At 40.6% G+C, this 19,477-nt stretch overlaps 1 protein-coding gene and 1 long non-coding RNA gene across 3 annotated transcripts in view; one reads left to right on the top strand and one right to left on the bottom strand.

The window, feature by feature from the left end:
• The window catches only part of 4921504E06Rik (RIKEN cDNA 4921504E06 gene), a 91,074-nt gene extending 81,933 nt beyond the window's left edge, over nucleotides 1–9,141 (top strand). The window contains exon 17 of the mRNA NM_027600.4: nucleotides 8,792–9,141. Within this exon, the coding sequence (NP_081876.2) occupies nucleotides 8,792–8,850 (59 nt within the window). The 3' untranslated portion in view covers nucleotides 8,851–9,141. The remainder of the gene's footprint in view (nucleotides 1–8,791) is intronic.
• Nucleotides 9,142–16,980: 7,839 nt separating this feature from the next.
• The window catches only part of 1810010K12Rik, a 6,730-nt gene continuing 4,233 nt past the window's right edge, over nucleotides 16,981–19,477 (bottom strand). Inside the window, exons 2-3 of one of the 2 annotated variants that reach the window (XR_003953769.1) lie at nucleotides 19,266–19,477; nucleotides 16,981–17,947 (exon numbers count right to left, since the gene is read on the bottom strand). The exon at nucleotides 19,266–19,477 is cut by the window's right edge and continues 498 nt beyond it. This is a non-coding gene — a long non-coding RNA (RIKEN cDNA 1810010K12 gene). The other variant, XR_003953768.1, reaches the window with a different exon arrangement.

Here is a 19,477-nt window from a genome sequence, read left to right as displayed (position 1 = left end):
CTTTGTAATCTCTGGAAATCTTCTTAATGAGCCCAAAAGACACGAATCCCACAGATAAAACCTCAAAGTAACACTGGCTGTTTAAGCTCCTTGTCAAGAAGAGAAGGCTCAAACATCAGTATCTGCACCCAGGGGAAACCCAAACTGAAGCCCAGATTACATTGTGTGGCTGATTTTTCTGGGATTTCTAGGAGAAAAATGCCCAATAGGTCACTTGAAAGCTTTTGGAGAATAGTAGAAGGACCATGATATATTTGATAAAAAATGTGTAGAATCTTTTTCACCCTTTAAAAATTTGGGCGTGAAAGTATTTTCCTCAATGTCTTTTGGCCATCACTTGGAAAGACTAAATGTTAATTAAAAGTTTATAAGTAACTTTAGGCATCTGTAAAATTAAAATCCAACAAATTGGATTTTATATCATTAGCTTATATATCATTTCTAGACTACCAATTATAATTATAATTATTAGAATTTTAAAGATCAGATTTACACTGAAATGTGTATTTTAAAATATAATTACATGTAAAGCTGATACAGGGTACCTTTTCGTGTCTAACTAGTAGCTATAAACACTAACATGTCTATAGGGACTAGACATGAACACACACCTATAGTCCCAGCACGGGCAGCGAGACAGAGGAATCACTATGAGTTTGAGGTCCAGCTTTGGCTTCCAAGTGAGTCCCAAGCCAGGAAGGTGTACCAACTGAAACCCTTCCTCAGACAACAAAATTTAGATGGTATTACCCATGAGTTATATTTAAATGCCAGGGCTAACCTGATTGTCTAGGTATGGAGTATAAAGAGGCTGTAAACGTTAATGTCATTGTCATCGATTGTTGGTCCTTTGCTGTCACCAATTCTCTATTATTGAGATGGTTTAGTATTAAATGATATGTCATCTTCCTCTTGAGCTGATCTCTTTCCTGGAGACTTTTTCCTGTTTCCGTACTTATATTCCGAGAGATTGTTCCTGCTTGCGACATAAGCTTTAGAGTAGTAGACAAGAAACTGATACCTGGTCCATCAGTAGTCCGTCTTTTAGTTGATCCTTGCAAATGCTGTAAATTCTGTATTTCAGTAGGAAAGGGTCTAGGAACCAGCTGTATTAAAGAAGCCATGACAAAATCCAAAGGCTTTCTGAAGAGCTGTCTGTAGATTAGAGAAGGTACTGAACATATGACAAGGGAGGGTGGGGAGGCACCTGCAGGGTATAGAGCTTGTCTCCCATTTGTTAGGTCCTTAGTTCAAGTCCCATGACTGTGCAAAAGAAAAAGGCAACTGAACAGGAGGATCAGCCATGTTTTGAAAACCCAAGTGGAGGATCTGTGGGTTCTGCTCCTAGAATCCACAAGGCTGCTAACTCCAATTATAGAGTCTCCAACTTCTGCTAGTTTCCATGGGCACAGCGCACACAGGTACACAGATTCACATGCACACAAAACACCCATACATACAAAACTAAACTTTTTTAAATGATGTTTTAGAAAGGGGAATTTAGTCTGCTTCTATTAAACTTATTGTATTTGCTTAAATTGTTTAAACAACAGTGTGATGCCTTTAACTTTTTCTTAAAATGTTACCTTTCCAAATTTAATTATAGTATTTTGGTGTATGCCTTGGGCTTATTTTCTGTTGTAGAGTTTATTCTACAAACATACAAGTTATTGACCCAGATTTCTTTCAAAATCTCATTTAGAAATACTTTGAAAGCAAATCCATGACATCACAAGTAGAAATGTGTGTGCTAGCCAGGCAGTGGTAGCCCATGCCTTTAGTTCCAGCACTAGGGAAGCAGAGGCAGGCAGATTTCTGAGTTCGAGGACAGCCTGGTCTACAGAGTGAGTTCCAGGACAGCCAGGGCTACACAGAGGAAACCTGTCTCAAAAGAAAAAAAAAAAGAAAAGAAGAGAAGAGAAGAGGAGAGGAGAGGAGAGGAGAGGAGAGGAGAGGAGAGGAGAGGAGAGGAGAGGAGAGGAGAGGAGAGGAGAGGATAAATGCATTTCTTTTATTCTTTTGTAGTGCTGGGGTCAAATTCAGGACCTTGAGAATAATAATCAAGCACACACCACCAGCCGGAAACACAAGCCAATATTGTGTTTAGACTTCAGTTCTATCCCCAAGAGAGTTCATTACGTACATGATGAGATGTATATGATATATTCAAAAAAACATTAAATAAATACAAAACAATGCTGCCCCAAGAATTTGGGGTGGTGACTATACCAACCTATACAACAAACTCATTCTCCTTTGGTGGAAATTTAGAAGATTTGCAGTCTACTGGAGCCGATGCTCCAGCTGCTGTAAATACTCAATATTTTCCACAGTGTGGTATGTAAAAGACTCACTGCATTGAATAAGTAAAAACAGAATCTTTTTTTTCTTAGGTTTTTTTTTCTAAAAAAATAAAAAATAAAAAGCCTATTGTCTGAACTCTACTAAAGTTATCACATACAGTGCCTAAAAATATTATCAACTTGATTTTCACATTTCAGCCTTTTAAAGTACTAGGACTACTTGTTATGGAATTACATGGTAGGATTCTAGAGGCTAATTTTTGGGGGAGGATTCTATAGAGTAGCTTCTGGGCTGAACTATCCATTTTATGCATCGAGTCTTATTTTTCTTCTCTGATACTATAGTTTAAACAGCTTTTATTTTTAAAATAAGGCTTGACACCAAGTAAAATAAGTCTTTCCATCATTGTCAGCAAATTTGCCTAAGCCATTCTTAGTTCCTTACATTGTGAAGTTTAGGCTCAGACATTTCAGGCTCCATTAAGAAATATTCTTGAGGGAGCTGGAGAGATGGCTCGGTGGTTAAGAGCACTGACTGCTCTTCCAGAGGTCCTGAGTTCAATTCCCAGCAACCACATGGTAGCTCACAATCTGTAATGGGATCTGATGCCCTCTTCTGGTGTATCTGAAGACAGCTACAGTGTACTCATATACATAAAATAAATAAACAATTCTTTAAAAAGAAGACAGAAAAGCAAAGAAATATTCTTGAGCCGGGTGGTGGTGGTGCACACCTTTAAGCCCAATACTCAGGAGGCAGGGGCAGGTGAATCTCAGAAGAGTTTGAGGTCAGTTAGGTCTACAGAGCAAGCTCCAGGACAGCCAGGGATACACAAAGAAACCTTGTCTCAAACTAACAAACAAACAATACATACATACATACATACATACATACATACATACCTACTCTTGTTATTAAAGACTAACCTAGGAAGAGTTCATATTTTTATAGCATTGAGTCCTCCTGGCTGTAGATATAATTTTGATTGATTTGAAAACCTCTCTATCATCTGTAATTATATTGTGTAATCTTTTAGGATGATCTTGCACATCTTTTGTAATTTTTCTGAGAACTTTTGGATATGTAATTAATGTATTCTTTATTGATATGTTGAATAGTGTACTAAGATAAATTGGTACCAGAAGTGGGGTATTCCTATGACAACCTGACCATGTTTTGGGTGAGGACTGTGGAAAGACTTTGGAACTTTGGGCTAGAAGATCTATCCAGTGTTAAGAACTCTGTGGGATGTTGTGTAGGAGCTTGGAAGATAATGTTGAGAACAGTGCAGAAGATGGAGGCCTGGCTTGTGAAATTTCAGAGGAAAGATTAAAGACTCTTTTCAGGGCTGTTGCTATTTTGATTGTGAAGATTCTGAGGTTCTGGTTAGTTGGGACTGAAGAATCAGCTGTGATTAACGAGATACCAGAACTACTAAAGCAAAATCTTTGCATTACTGGAACTATTGATGCTGGTTAGCTGTAGCTAAGAAATTAGCAATGATTCAGAAGAGACCAACATCATTGAGATGACATCTTCTGGGAAGTGTTTTCTGAGAGCACAGAATCTGTGTTCCAGAGATAGCCAAGGTTGTACCTTGTACTGTGGCTGGACTTAGTAATGTGCAAGAGTTACCCAGGTGGTACTGGTTTTGAAGGCATGAAGGGGTCACACAGAGCAGCTGAGGCTCGATACTGTGAGAGGCCACGGAAGGCCATTGGTGAAGGTGCAGCCTCAGTTGCAATTGATGGCCCAGGACTGAAGGGGTCATGCAAAGGAGTTGAGGCTTGGCACCATGAAAAGAGCCTGAGAGGCTATTGTTGAAGCCAAGTTACAGTGGAAGACAGTAGCGTTTTAGAGATGCCAGATGAGATGGCCACCAAGAACAGCAGCAGCAGTGGAGTACAGGCAGCTGTAGCCTAGAAGACAACGTGTGTGCTACAAAGGGCATGGCTGGAGAAGTGACCCAAGCTCTTGGAGGAGCCCAGAAGATTGTGAGTTGGATCCCAGACATTGGATGGTTGGAGATTGATTTTCGCTTTTGATTGTGACTGTGCCCTGATATTTTCCCTCCTGAAGGAAGAAGATATTTTAGTGGAGCCCACAGTTAAGAGGCTTTGAATTTTAAAAGATACTGGACATTTTAAAGGGATTGAACTTTAATATACAAGACTGTGGGACTTTTAAAATTATTTACATCTTGGGGATGAATAAGAAACTAAGGGTTGAGGCTTACTAGTGATGTGTTTGTGTGTCAAGTTGACAAGGGGTCAATTGTACTGGCTAGTTTTGTGTCAACTTGACACAGGCTGGAGTTATCACAGAAAAAGGAGCTTCAGTTGGGAAAATGCCTCCACGAGATCCAGCTGTAAGGCATTTTCTCAATTAGTGATCAAGGGGGGAGGTTCCCTTGTATGTGGTGCCATCTCTGGGCTGGTAGTCTTGGTTCTATAAAAGAGAAAGCTGAGCAAGCCAGGGGAAGCAAGCCAGTAAAGAACATTTCTCCATGGCCTCTGCATCAGCTCCTGCTTTCAGACCTGCTTGAGTTCCAGTCCTGACTTCTTTCAATGATGAACAGCAATGTGGAAATGTAAGCTGAATAAACCCTTTCCTCCCCAACTTGCTTCTTGGTTATGATGTTTGTGCAGGAATAGACACCCTGACTAAGACAAATAGTTTCTTATTACATATACTAAATATGTATTGCTGTTACTTTTCTTTTTGATATTTTTTTCTGAGATAGGGTCTCTCACTGTGAAGCCCTGGCTGTTATAGAACTTGCTGTGTAGACAGATCAGACTGGCCTTGAACTCCCAAAGCTTCACCTACATCTGCCTCCCAAGTGCTGGGATAAAAGGAATATGCCACTATACCTGCTGCATTTTGATTTTGTGTTCAAGAAAGTAGTTGAGCTATAATCATTATAATAGTGTGTCTGAAAATGCCATTTTTGTGTAGCCAATAATCATAGTTTGAAAGGCTTGTCTCATCCATAGACAGACTATTTCTCTTTTACTATCCTGGCTAAGATTTCCCACATAATAATAGAGCCAAGATACCATGCCTGTCTTGGTATATTTTTCATTGCATTTTTACCACATTTTAATAACTGTATTTGTAGCTCTAAAACATATTTTAGCTATATTCCGTACATTTTGACATACAACACTCAATACTTGGACCTAAGTATTTTATGGTATCTTCATTTCCTCTTTAGCATATGGCTTTTTCTAAGCATTTTCTCAGAATCACTTTGTCTTTAACTAATGACATCTGGCTTCATTGTCTTTAAGTCAGAGATGTCCAAGTTTGTCACCTTGAGGCTTTCAAAGTTTTTGAAAAACAGACACGGTGCAAACATGTATGTTTATTTTTTTATGTGTATATGTTGTTGTATGTTCATGCGTTCATGAGTATGTGTGGATGACTTTGATCTTTATACGTTAGCACATAAGTCCTCTGTAAGAACTCTGTAAGTATCCCATGTAAATGAGGATACACAGTTCATCGTAGCAGGGAAGACATGGAAGCAGAGCTCTGAGGGAGCTGAAGAAGAGTGGGAGCAGAGTTCAGTTCTTGTCCACCTCACTCAGCCCAGGACCCCAGCCAGTGCAATGGTGTCATCATGGGGAAGGTTGGTCTTCACACCACAACCCAGTCCCCATAATCTATCTCAGGTGTGCTCAGAGGCTTCTCGCCTATGCAATTCTAGATCTGGCCATGCTAGCCATCAATATTAACTGTCACAGGCAGCTGCTTTTACTTCCATACTTTGCCATTAAATCAACACCCTTGAGCCACTGTGCAGAGTTCTGGGAAGTGGGGTAGCAATTTGTCAAATTTGTGGGGTTTCTTCACTTTTTTATGGTTTACTTTTTATTCTTGATACTTTATTACCACTACAGTCTATTCTGCTCTATAGTAGTTGCTGTCAATATGGAGAAAATAGTTGAGATAATTTATATATTTATTTACTTCTAGAAAATTCTCAGCTGTTAGCTTTTCAAATATTGCTTCTTCAACATGCAACATTCCCTAAATTCTTTTATCTTGAAACACCTCCCAACTCTATTCTGCACTCTCCGAATCCATGTGACTTTCATGCTTCTGTATTATGGATGTAGTTGTGTGCTACACATGATATAGGCTATGTGTGCTTCCTTCTGTACTGTTTTCCAGTTCTCTAATTCTCTCTTCAGCTGTGCTGATTTAAACCCTGCTTAGTCCCTCACTTTACTTTCCAAGATACTTGATTTTTAATTCATTGTTGCTGTTGTTGTAGCTTCTCTTTCTTAGTTTTTTTGGTTTTGATTTCAGTTTTGGTTTTGGTTTTTTTTTTTTTGTTTTGTTTTGTTTTTTTTTTTTGGTTTTTGGTTTTTTTTGGTGTGTGTTTGTGTATTTTAGATATGATGTTTTTCTTTTTAATGGGCATTATCAATTATTTCATTGAATATAAATACACATATTAAGTCATTTTCAGACTTTTATTACTGTGAATTTATCTGCAGTGAATTTATGTTTTGACAACTTCCTCATTGTTTTCTTTTTTGGCATTCTAAACCAGTGTTTATTTTAGAAATTTGGATTGTAGATATAAATGTTCATTTCTCTCTTTCCCTCTCCCTTCCATCTTCTCTCTATCCATCCTCTCTCTCCATAATAACCCATTTTAACTTGATGGTCTGCACTATTCTATCTCAATAAGACCACGTAGAAGTATTGGAGTGTTATAATTTAGATTTGGGAAGTCTCCCAAAGCCCATGTGGTCAAGCCCTTTACTTCAGCCTGTAGTGCTATTGAGGAGTTGCCAAACTAAGAATTGAAACTAAACTTAGCAGGAGGTTGTAGTTTACCAGGGACATGTACTTAGAAGGTGTTGTGGAATGCTGGTATCCAGCATTTTAAATTTACTTCTGAATAGAAGGCAAAAAGCTTTGCTCTAGGAGACATTCTCTATCATGATACAGCTTGAAAGAGTAGGGTCAAGTGATGGTGGAGTGAAACTCTGAAACCATATTCAAAACAAGCCTTTCTTCTTCACAGGCTGATTTCCTCAGGTACTGTGTATAATAAAAGGAATTTACTGACACAAGAGGTTGGACTTCAACATCTTTAGAGGAGACAGGATTCAGACCACAGCAGACTAATTACCTAACATGCTTTTTTACTACAAAAAAGTTAAACTTATTTTATGCAGTATCTCTTTTTAATTTTATTTTTAAATTTTACTATCATGTCCATGTGGAATATTAAGTAATGAATTCACTACAACATTGCACTTCTTCCTTCACCCCCAAAATAATTCTATATATTCAACTCAGTTTTTTTCAAATTCTACAAAGGAAACTTTATTTGATTTAAACTTAATGTATACAATCTAGCCTAAAACATCACTAGTCATAATTATTATTTATCTTCTGCATCAAAATTATTCCTCAAGTACTGTTTTTAAAAGTACTTTTTAAAAGAGTACTTCCAAGCTAGAAACACAGCCTAGTATAAGATCATTCGCCTTACATATATTTATTTCTCAGGTTCAGTACTCAGCACACACATACCCAGACACACACAGAGTTATACACATAAGCATACAGACATACAGACATGCAGACACACAGAGACACACGTGCATACACATACACAATCAAAGACAGACACACAGACAGGTAGACACATCATACAAAGAGACAACACACATACAGACACACATACAGACAGAGAGACATACAAGCACAAACACACACACTTACACACACAATACTCTCAGAGAGACAGACATATATACACAGAGACAAACATGAAGACATGCATGCAAACACAGCCAGACACAGACACACATGCACACAGAAAAACACATGCAGACACACACTGAGACACACAAATATACAGACACACATACACAATACGCACAGAGAGACATGCATATACACACAAACACATATGCAGACACGGACATGGAAACGCAAACACACACAAATATAAGACAGACACATCTATATACATGCACAAACACAGACAAGCAGACACACACACACACAAACACACAAACAGACACACATGCACACACACACTAACTCACATTAAGTCTGTTGCATCTTTAAAAAAATGTTTATACCTGTTCTGTCTGAAACATGGTTGCTCTTTCAGGAAAAGCATGTGTGTAGTTATTATGCCCAGCCTACCCTTCTACGAATACAAAGCAAAACAAAACCAATGAAACTCCAAATCTGTTTCTTGTGAATCGTATCTTCTTTGCTATGATAGGGTCTTTGAAGATATAAACAAATCAAGATGAAGTTATTAGGGGGTTAGCAGTGAAATGGGTACACTTCACCTTTTTCCAAGTCACTGACTGTCTTTTGGGCCCATAGGTAACTAAAGGCAGATTGAAAGCACGATATATATCTTCCTTTATTTTGTGTCTGTCTGTTTCACTTTAGCTGAAGGCACAGAGTTAAGTCACTGCCCTTAACTTTTCTTCTTCAGTCACCTCGGATTCTAGAGACAACACGGACTCCTGGAACAGAGAGGACCATTTTCGGTGAGGCTGAGGCTGCATCTTGGAGCAGAAGTAATCATCTCAGGACCGCTACCTTAGCTATTCAAGCAAGAACGACCTCTTTGGATATCCCAAAAGTACCAGAACCAAGACAACATCCAGAGAGGCAACACTTTTATCAAGACAGCTTAATCACGTGTTCTTCTGAGCCCTTGGCACAAGACTTTCTGTTTAAGCATAAAGCTCTTGTCTTTACCCTGAAGATGAACCTGGGGTCAATGAACCCCTTTACCTGTTCTTTCCATGTGACCACATTAAGTAAATCTCTTTCCTCGGCTTTTCCCAATTGCTTGTCTCTTTAATTGGTTTATAAGAAACAACTGATAGCTTGTTGGAACTTCCAGACTCGGGCTTTTATCCTAAACGCTCTGGTTATACCAACTCAATGCATCTGGTGTCAATAGAGAAAAACACCAAAAAAAAACCAAAAAACAAAAAACAAAAAAAAAACTCTTAACACTCCCAGGGAAAGCACTGAATGGTGACAAATTGGAGTTGGTGGGGGGTTGGGGGGTGGGGGGGGGAGTAAAAGAAGAGAGAGGAGGAAAGAGATAGTAGAGATGGGGAGAAAGGAGAGGACAGGGAGAAAGAAGAGAAAAGAAATCAAGAGAGAGAGGCTGAAATGATTCACTTGCTAGTGGATAAATGCCAAGATTGATGGCCATCACCAGGAGCTGTGGAGAGGCATGCACCAGTCTCAAAGGAAGCATGGCTTTCTGACTTCAGATGCTTGAAATTTAGGCGTATAGCCTAGAGAACTAAGAAAGAATGTATTTCTGTTAGGTCAACCAGCTTGGGAAATGTGGTGATTTGAATGACAAGTGTCACAGGCTCAAGTATTTGGGTACTTGATACCACATTTGGTGGCAGTTTGGGGAGGTTTTAGAACCTTTGGAAGGTGAAGTCCTACTGGAGAAAACGTGTCAGGGGTGGGCATTGAGGCTTCACCCCCTCCCCCACCTTCCTGTGTGTGCATAACAATGCTTCCTGCTCCAGCCACTAATCCTTTCCCACTGTGATGGACTCAGATTCTCTGCACTCATGAGACAAAGCAAACTCTTCTTTGGGGTGTCCTAGTCAGACTTTTATCACAACAGAAAAGTGACAAACACAGAAAAAAACCGTAAGCACAAAAGTAAAGTTATTAGTATGAAGACCTTGCCTGTATTGGTTTTTAGGAGGAATGAGAATGACTTAAGACATTGAACTAGAAAGGCATTGAATGTTGTAAGCTTACCTGGCCATTCTACCAAGTTCCTGGAAGACTGTGAGCTCTCCAGCTGGGTCCTAGTGAACTGCTTGCAGTTTTCTGCTGCTTCAGGCAATGCTAGGCTTCTGGGCTTTTGTAGATGTCTTAACCTCAGTGGCTAGTCTTCTTCATGGTTGCTGGGCTCTTTAGTATTCTGTTGACCATGAGCAGCCTGACACAGGCAATCAGGTTCTTGTCTCCCATCTTCAACTAGGCTACTTCAGGCTTCTTCAAAATTGACTTGTTCTCAAGAGCAAATCTCATGTACATGATTTGTTCAAATTTCTATTGTCTCCACCCTTTGCTCTCTTATCAGTCAAATAAAATTATGTGGCCAGAACCAGGGCCAGTGTGGGAGAAAGCCGCAAATGCTGTAGATTCTATGGGACACATTGTCTTCTAGCTTTCACTTTCTCCTTGTCATTCGTTCATCCATTCATCCCACAGACTTTAGGAACATCTATTGTAATCAAACCTGAGGCTAGCTAGGCACTGAGGATACAGAGAATTTTCCAGGGCTTGAAATTCATATTCTAAGACAGTCAACAAGACTAGAACATTCAGTAGAAGTCAGATTTGCAAAGGTTCCAGGAAGTAGGGTAGTGATCTCTGCGTTCTGCCTCATTCCCACAGAAGTTGCTTTCTGGTTACCCAGGATTGCCTAGCAATAGCTTTTTCCTCATAACAGCAACCCAGAATTGAAATACAGTGGGGGGTGGGAGAAAATAGTCAAAAGTTTTAACAATATATTTTAGCATCTTAATAAAAAAGAAACATCACATGTGGTCGCTCATACATAGTTCAAGCATATAATTATGTAATGATGGCATTTCCACTTAATATTTAATAGTGAAAGGAAGGTATCAGGTGGGAACTGTTTACAGTATAATCCTGAGGCCCTCAAGCTGTCCATTTGTTTATAGAAATAGTTGCTTGTGACTTGGAATTCATACTTGTGAAATCACATAGACCAAAAATCCAAATGAAAAGCTTTTCGAAAGAATGCATAGAAAGTTTCTATATTAAGGGAATGTCTTGTCCCCTGTTATGAGGACAATTCACAGCTTCTCCTGAGGAGGGGGTAGGGAACAGAGTGGGGCTTCATTTTCTCACAAAAGGTACAATGTGAAGTGCATCTGTGAACACTGCATAATTTGTTATGTTCTACAAAGAGGTGGGTTTTTGTTATACACACACTAGAGCTGTTCAGCACTGCCTCACCCACGATCTCTATTCAGATCCAGCAAAGAAACCGGCCTCCAAAAACTGAAAGAAAAGTAAATTTTTCTTTAAAAATTAGATACAGATTATCACTTCAAAACGCAGGAGGGGATTTTACAAGTGATGGTGTGCCCGTTAGCTTTGCAATGGACATCCAGCCCTTTATAAAACACATACTAGTGGTGGTCAACTGTGACAAATGTGGTTTATTACTCTCTGAACTGAACTGTGAAGACCCATCTAATGTAAATGAGGAATGTTGGGTGAACTTGAACTGCTTGGACATGAATGACCAAAGAATTTATTTGATGAGACGTTAAAGGCTAAATATGGTAACTGTCCCTTTGATGGTCTGGTATAATCAGTTCTTTAGTTCATTAGCATGGCTTTCATCATTTCAGCTATTACTCTTTTCTGGTTATTGAATAGCAACCTAAATGAAAAGACAAAAAAAAGTTTATCTACAATAGTTCAAAAATAAGAGCAACCTTACCTTTACTGGTAAATAATCATATTTTTATATAATGAAAAAGACATTGTTTTCAAGTACAAGGAGAAGTTAGCTTACACTCCCTGGATGATTTTTAAAATGCCTTCTGGTTTTTTTTTTTTTTTCAGTAAGAAAAACAGGTTTCCTGGATGGACTTATCATTCACCAAACCATTCCCCTTCTTACTGGTAACTAGGCAGCAAGAACTCTCACTGGGGGCACCTTCTCAGTAACTTTAACAACCCTGTGTAGGTTAGGTACCATAAGATGCTAACATTTTCTCTACTTATGTGTTTTCTCACATTTAAGGCAACTAATGCTTTATCTCTAATGACTAATGCTAAGACATTGTGTGTGTGTCTCTCTCTCTCTCTCTCTCTCTCTGTGTGTGTGTGTGTGTCTGTGTGTCTGTGTGTCTGTGTATCTGTGTCTGTGTATGTTGTATTTAAATATATCTTTTAAATCACCCACAAAAACTCTGAGAATAAATTACAAAATTGCGTTTCATGTTCCTAGTGGCTCTTTAAATAGAATTTCTCATTGAAATTTTGTCATTAAAACAGAAAGGCCTTTTGGTCGTGCCCATACGAGCATAATAAACTGTGTATGTTTGTGATACTGAATGACTCTTGCCCATATGCTGCCCTGCAAAGCTACATGAATGAGGTATTTACAAATCAGGCCCACCACATTAAACAGAGAAACCATCTTTATCCATGGTAACTTATCAGTTTCAATTAATCAACCTTAACAATAGAAATTCTGATGTGTTCAAGCAACTTGAAAGCAATAGGTCATCTCCAGGGCAGCCATGTTGTGTCTTTGTGCCTATGATTTCAAACAAAGAAACATTTCCAACAAATAGACATACATAGACATACATGTGCTTATATATGCATACAAATGGACAGTTACAGCTATGCTATGCAGTGCCAACAAAAATGCATGTGGACCATATATGATTTTTTTTTATCATGGCAAATGTAATTGTCTGCCTTCAAGTATTACTTTTCGAGCTCTGCAGGTTTAAACAAAAGGAAAGAAATCTCCATTGGATGACCATCCTTTCAGTTTCTGCCCTGCTATGTGAATAGCATTGTGCAAACCATTCCAATGGTTTTGAAAAGGGGTAACCATTGGTTTGATTTGGTTACACGGTTTAGTAAAGAGCTCCCTCCCACTGCCTTAGGGTCTGTGAAAGGTCTGTGACCTGTTTAGAACTGCCAAGTGAAATGTCATGTTGCCCCTCCCAAATGGGAGTATCTGCATTCATTTGATCAGTATAAAAAATGATTGGGGATGGTGAGATCACTGCTTTTGAATTGCAATTTATAGCAGTTTACAAAAATGCACATTGTTGGAAAAGAAAACATGGAAGTGTCTCTTTCTAAATTGCATTACCTGTGAAATGTCATTAGTCTTTTAGGGATCTTTACATCCCCTTTTTAAAATTATTTGAGAGACCTGCATTGATTAAAGACAATCAGAATTTTGAAATATTATGTTTTTTTAAAAATTGCATTTTGTCTTACTACTAGAATTTATAGGGGGAATGTGTCTGTGTTGGAGTTCTTAGGGTAAACATGACTTCTTACTGTGCCCATTTACCAGTCCCTGGGTGATAATCTTTGCAAATGAGCATGTTACAAAATCCCTAATTATCTATCCCAGGAAGTAAAAGAGATTCAATTGTTGGTAAATGCCTAGACTGCTTGTTTCTAATGGAGAGTTTGGAATCTCTGGCTTATTGAGCTCTGCCACATTCCCACCATTCTATCAACATGTTAAGTCTTCCTTGTCAGGTGGATACTTTCAAAACTCTGGTACCCATGGATGTAGACATGTAGATTCGTCCTCTCCTATAGGTAGTTGGATAGATGATAATGTATGTGGAAGAATATGCTAAGGAAAAGATAGGTAGGCTGTTCAAGTTCATGAACATCTTGCAGCCACCTGAGGCTTCTGGATGCAAACCTGGTTCCAAATATATTCTCCTCACAGATCTAGGGTTGCATCTTTGCATCTTACAGTGTGAAAATACTTTGAAGAAATCTTTGAAACAGAAGTGATCTTGTAAAAGGCCCTTCCAGCTCTGGTCCTTGCTAGTTCCCTAGCGGGGAGGAGGGGGAGGCCCCGTTTCCCAAGACTTCACCCACACAGACTCTGGAGCACTCCACTTTGCGTCTCACCACTATTGAAAGTGGAGGCTGTCACGTTTTTATCTTCGTTCCTGTTAAGCCTTGAGTGACAGCCTGGCTCTGTGTTCCCCTCTCCTAATGCCCAGTCTGTATGTGTCCACATTGACACCTACCAGTGGCCACAGGCTCAAAGTCTTTTGTTAGCTTCTCCATGCTCCTGGCTTTCTCTGAGTTTAGTTCCAGGCCTTTGTTCCCCTTCAAAGCTGAAATGTCACCTCTCCTGTCCTGGCTTTCCCCGCCTCAGACCCCCAGCTTTTGGTTCTCAATTTACACACCAGGTAAACATCCCTCCCTACAGAGCTGAGTGCAACCTGGGGGAGGGAGCAGTATCTTCCAGTTGCTCTGTCTCAGTGGCCCTTCTTGTCTTTTCCTTCCTCCCCATTCCTAACTTTCCTTCTCACTCAAAGGAATTGGAGCACTAACGTTAAATTGCATTAGATAACTTTCAGGGCTGAATCTTCAGCTCCATAGAAGAAATGTCTCCCTCCCTCTGTTCTCTTAGTGGCTCCCAGTCCTTTGCAGCAGACCTGGCTTTGATCACAAACACTGAAGGCCATCTCTACAACCTGGGGCTGCAGAAAAGCTGTCACAATGGAAAATTTGGCTGGCACCATCTAGTTTGAAGCCCCAGGAAGATCTGACCTCCAGTTCTACCTTCCCACCACCTATTTTCCTGGTGATTTAAAAAAGCCCCCAGCTTGGCAAGAGTCATTTTTAAATGTTGTGAAGTGCGGGGGGGGGGGGGTATAGAGGGCAATTGGTGCAAAAAGGAAGTTCTCATCTGTTTATCTTTGTTTCTAGTGAGGTCATTTACATCTCAGAAAGAGTTTGAAGAAGGCCTTCAAGCCCCAGCTCACTCCCAGGAGCAGTGCAGATCCACATAACCTGATCTCCCCAGATGAGACTCAGGTGTTTCTCATCCTGGCTGGCCTAAGATTTGCCTGATCCTGCCTGGCAAGTGATAATATCTGCAAGACGTTTCTAAACTGGCCAATCAGCCTGGAGATTCGTTGGACGTGTGCGTGTGCGCGAGTGCCTTTGCACACTTGTACTTTCTTAAGCCATTCAGAAACCCTCCAGGGTGAGCCCATGGGACCTTGCCATATCCTGACTGGGATCCAGAGGCTGGCCCCAGTGCCTAGAGGTGAGAAAGAATGAGGTTCAATAACCGTAAAATAAAAACTGAGACCCTAAATTTGTTCAACTCATTATCCAACCCCCAATATTTAGCCTCTTAGGCTAAGTCAACTTGCTTCCCCCTGCCTCATGGTCTAAAGCCCTTGAACATGAACCATGCATGCCAGATGAGTCAGACTGCTTTTCTCCCACACTTACTGTTCAACTTTGTCCTTTCTTGATTGTGAACATCAAGGCTCCCTGCCTCTGTACCTGATCCTAGAATCTGGTTAACAAAATTCTAAGGCTATTAACTAAGTGGCAAGCTATATATTTGAAGTAGCTGTCACATAAAGCTGGCATAGACTGGTCCAAAAGAAAGCTGGAGAGGCGATTTATTTGTGCGTAAAAGGCACAAGATTTAATTGGAGAGAAACCTGTTACTTTGAAGGCTAGTACACGGGATGGCATGGCGCCGGGAAGCATTATTCGAGCTTCATCTACTATGCACTATATGCCACCGCCTCCAAAGGAGTGTTGCCCTAGAAACTTGTTTTAAATCTGCTGCTATATATCAACACCTTGTTTTAGCAGTCCTTGGCTGAATTACAGTTACACAGTTTGGCGCTTCTTTCAAATTTCCTCCCATCAGTTTGGCTAAAGAAAGGAATTTTTCTCCTTTAGAAATGAATTGGCTTAATTAGTAAGTAGATTAATGGCAATTGCTGGTGAGTTGGTTTCCAGCAGAGTTTCACCAGAGAGGGTTAATCGGAGTCAGGTCTGGAATCTTTCCCAGAACTGGCTGCCAGCCATTTCCACCAACCAATCAACCCTACAAGAAACGAAGGAAATCACATAAAATTTATATTCTTTGTGTCATTATCCTGGACCAAAATTCCATGGAAGAGCCTCCTGGTTGAATGTAATAAGACTTTCCATTTCAAAATTTTGCTGGGACTCTTTAACCTTTAAGATTTATCTGGGTAGTAAAGGGAAATTTCAAATGGCACAATATGTGTCACCAACAGACACTGAGCGCATTGGAAACTTCAGAGACTCTCAGTCAAGTTTGGATTTAGAGACCTTGCATCCCCCCAACCCCCAGCCTGCCCTAAATCTATTACCCACCAGAATGCTTTCAAAAGTTTTTGCTGTATGCTTCGAAGTCCTTTCACTCATTTTTTTCCATAGTGATAAAAATGCATTCATAGTTTCACTTGCAGCTGCATTAGTCTTGCAAAAAAAAAAAAAAAAATCCCTGCTGAGAAATGCATATAATAGGAAAAACAGATCGGCTGGACAGCAGTGTAATTAATGCCAGAAAGGGCTGAGGCCGGTTTCATAGTTTGTCTTTTGAGGATATCAAGACCAGACCTGGTGAAAAATGACGCATGCTTTAGCATTTCAGAAAGCTGGCAACTGGCAGGGTTTTTTCCTTTTTTCTTTGACTTTCTGCAGGGGAACAAAGAGGTCGGCAGAACTAGCTAGGTTGTAATGAGTTCTATGTCCCTAGCACATTAAGTGCATCATGGAAACATATTGTATCGAAATAGTTTGGAGGAGAATACTGGGGATGAAAGAGAATGGGTGCTTTGATCAGCTCCCTGGGGTCCTGAGCCGGCACAGACTGACTTGCAAGGAGTCATTCAGCTCCAGCTAGACACACTTACAACACCATTCAAAGAAATTTGCATATCTGTAATTTATCACATTGGTCCAGAACATTATTGCAAGGTAAATAAAAGTTAGTTGAATAAAAAAAAATCAATCATTGCAGTTATAGAGGAAATTGTGAAGCCAATTGTGGGGTTAAAAACAGAAATAAGGATGTCCACAAACATGGTGGTTTTGAATTGGCTTTATTTTTACTGAAGCTTTAAGGCAACAGGTTATGCTCTGTTAAACAATCAACAAAACCCCACAGGAGTGGCCACAATTTCTGTGCCTTCCTGCTTTAGAAGAGCACATTTGTACCTTCCCACTGGGGTAAAATTAGAAAGCTGAACGTGATATGTGTGGCTGTAACCAGCCCCTGACACACATAAACATTAGTACACAGATTGAAAGGATAAGAGAGGGCTTTAATTTCCTCTGTGTCTGCAAGGGGTTGATCTCATTGCTAATCCCGTTTGCTGAATTTAACTCAAAAAGATGACGTGTCCACACACTCAGTCAACAGGAAACTTTGCTTTCCAATATCCCATGAGAACAAGTGGAAATTTAACAGGCAGGCATTGTTCTGAGTTTTTAAACAACTTAGTTAAACAGCAAACAAGAATCTTCAACTTGACCTTGGAAAAGGCTGTGTTCCTACAGTTAATCTATCAAACAACTTGGGATGACAATGATATATTTCAAAGTATTGTCAGGTGAAAAGATTGATAAATTTGCTGCTGCACAGAGAGAACTTGGAAACAGCAGCAGGCAATTTAACTTACCAACTCCTCCTCCTTGTCCCATTCCCACATCCCACCCCTCCACCCCGCCTTGTGTCCAGCCATTTCTAGAGAACGGGGCCAGTAAATCAGCACTGTAATACTTCTTTAGGGGCACAGAAAAGCTGTGAACAGTATTTTTCATATTAGACACAATATTTCTTTGCTTTCGTGGTGAACAAAAGTCATAGCAAGACGTCTTTGTGGCTAATTCAGTCAAAGGCACATCTCTGGTTCCCCTGCAGAAAGGTCAGTGTCGTTGTGTTTGGTCCACGGAGGGGGTGTTTTCACACTGAAAACTAGCCAGCTGTCCTTGTCAGACCTTCACCATCGGGGAGCACGCACAAGCCATGGCTATTAGGCACATTCTACACCTGCAAAATATACCGATTTCCAGAACTTTTCAAGACACCCTCCCGTTCTCATGCCCCCTCCTCTGTCTACTAAACTTTGACAACACAATTCAAGCCCTGGATGAAAGCCCTGTGAGCTAGAGGGGAGCTGGGGCAGGGGCAGCTCCACTACTGTGTCAGGGTGTCTATTGAGCAGTCATCAAAGAAATGAGGCGTCAAGTATGTTCTCAAAAGTACGGAAAAACTTGCAAGTAATTGCTGCGAGGAGTCACACATTTGCTATTGCCACAAATGCTCATTGCTGAGCCCTAATATTTAATTGTATGCACTTGTGGTCTTTGTGAGGTTGCAGCCAAGCGCCCTTCATTTGGAAGTGGCTCATTTTAAAATTTTCTATTCTTGTTTCAGATCAGTTAGTGGGACATGAATTTTTTCTGAATTCATCCAGTGCAAGCATGCCCAGTTTTTTTTTTTAATGTCAAAGCTCGTTCAACTGGATTTCATAATAAACTCCTAGAAACCTCTCCTAGGCAAATTTATCAACCCAGTCAGTTTTCAAAAGCTTTTTCTCATATTCCAGCTGTAGATGACTAGCTCTTGGCGAGATGACCATGAAATGGAAGCCTGGACAGTGACTGGAGGGAAGCTGCAAAATAGACACCATTTTTAAAAATCTTTGGGAGAGAGAATTCCCCCCAAGCGTCGGTCTTTCTAGGACAGGAGCTCATAAAGAGCTAGCTTTCTTTTCTCAGAGCTTATACACCAAAGGTTTCTATCTGGTTGCAGAGGGTTGAGGGAAGCGAGCTGGGGGAGTGAAAGGGTGAATTAGTTGTGGTATCCCTCTAATCCGGATCTTTGTCTAATCTTGCTACCTAACATACAAAGAATTACATGAGGAGACCCTAGAGGAGGCAAGGTACAAGGGTGCCCAGGTGCCTTGAATTGTTGGGACAAGGACAGGGTGAATGAAGCACGCCAGGTATCACTGGAGGAGGAGAGGGGTGCCTCTCATTAAGAGAGAACCTTAAATCCTGTCCTGGAAGCCCGGACAAGCAACACAACCTGCTTCCCTCAAGTAAAGTGCCAGTGCCTTTCCAACGCAATGCCAGCGCAACAGGTTGTTTGGAACAGATGTGGACACACCAGGAAACCTGCTGACATTAATTTGAGAGGATCATTCAGAGGCCAAACCTCTCTGGGAAGCAACAGTAGACCCCAAAGAGCCCGAAAATGGGACCAGCAAGAAGGTTGTGCCCCGACCACTGTGGCCGCTAATGCGGGCGCTCAGGCCACCAGGCAAAACCAGCCCGCCAACAACCTGCGTTCCTGGCCATCCGACCTGAAGCAGCAGGAATGCCCGAGGCTCCCTGCCAGGTCAGTGGGGCGCAGGGACCTGGGGCCTCCTTAGAAGAAGTCTTGGGCTCCGATTCCCGGCTTCTTCCAGGCCGATGACCCCCAATTCAACTCGCCGCTTCTTGGATCCCTTTTTGGAGATTTCCATGCGCAAAGGTAGAAAAATGGTGGAGAGCTGGTGCCGGGCAGCTGCTTCCT

Source organism: Mus musculus, chromosome 2 (assembly GCF_000001635.26).
Source record: "Mus musculus strain C57BL/6J chromosome 2, GRCm38.p6 C57BL/6J".
Taxonomy (NCBI): domain Eukaryota; kingdom Metazoa; phylum Chordata; class Mammalia; order Rodentia; family Muridae; genus Mus; species Mus musculus.
This window is presented reverse-complemented; position numbering and strand designations above follow the sequence as displayed.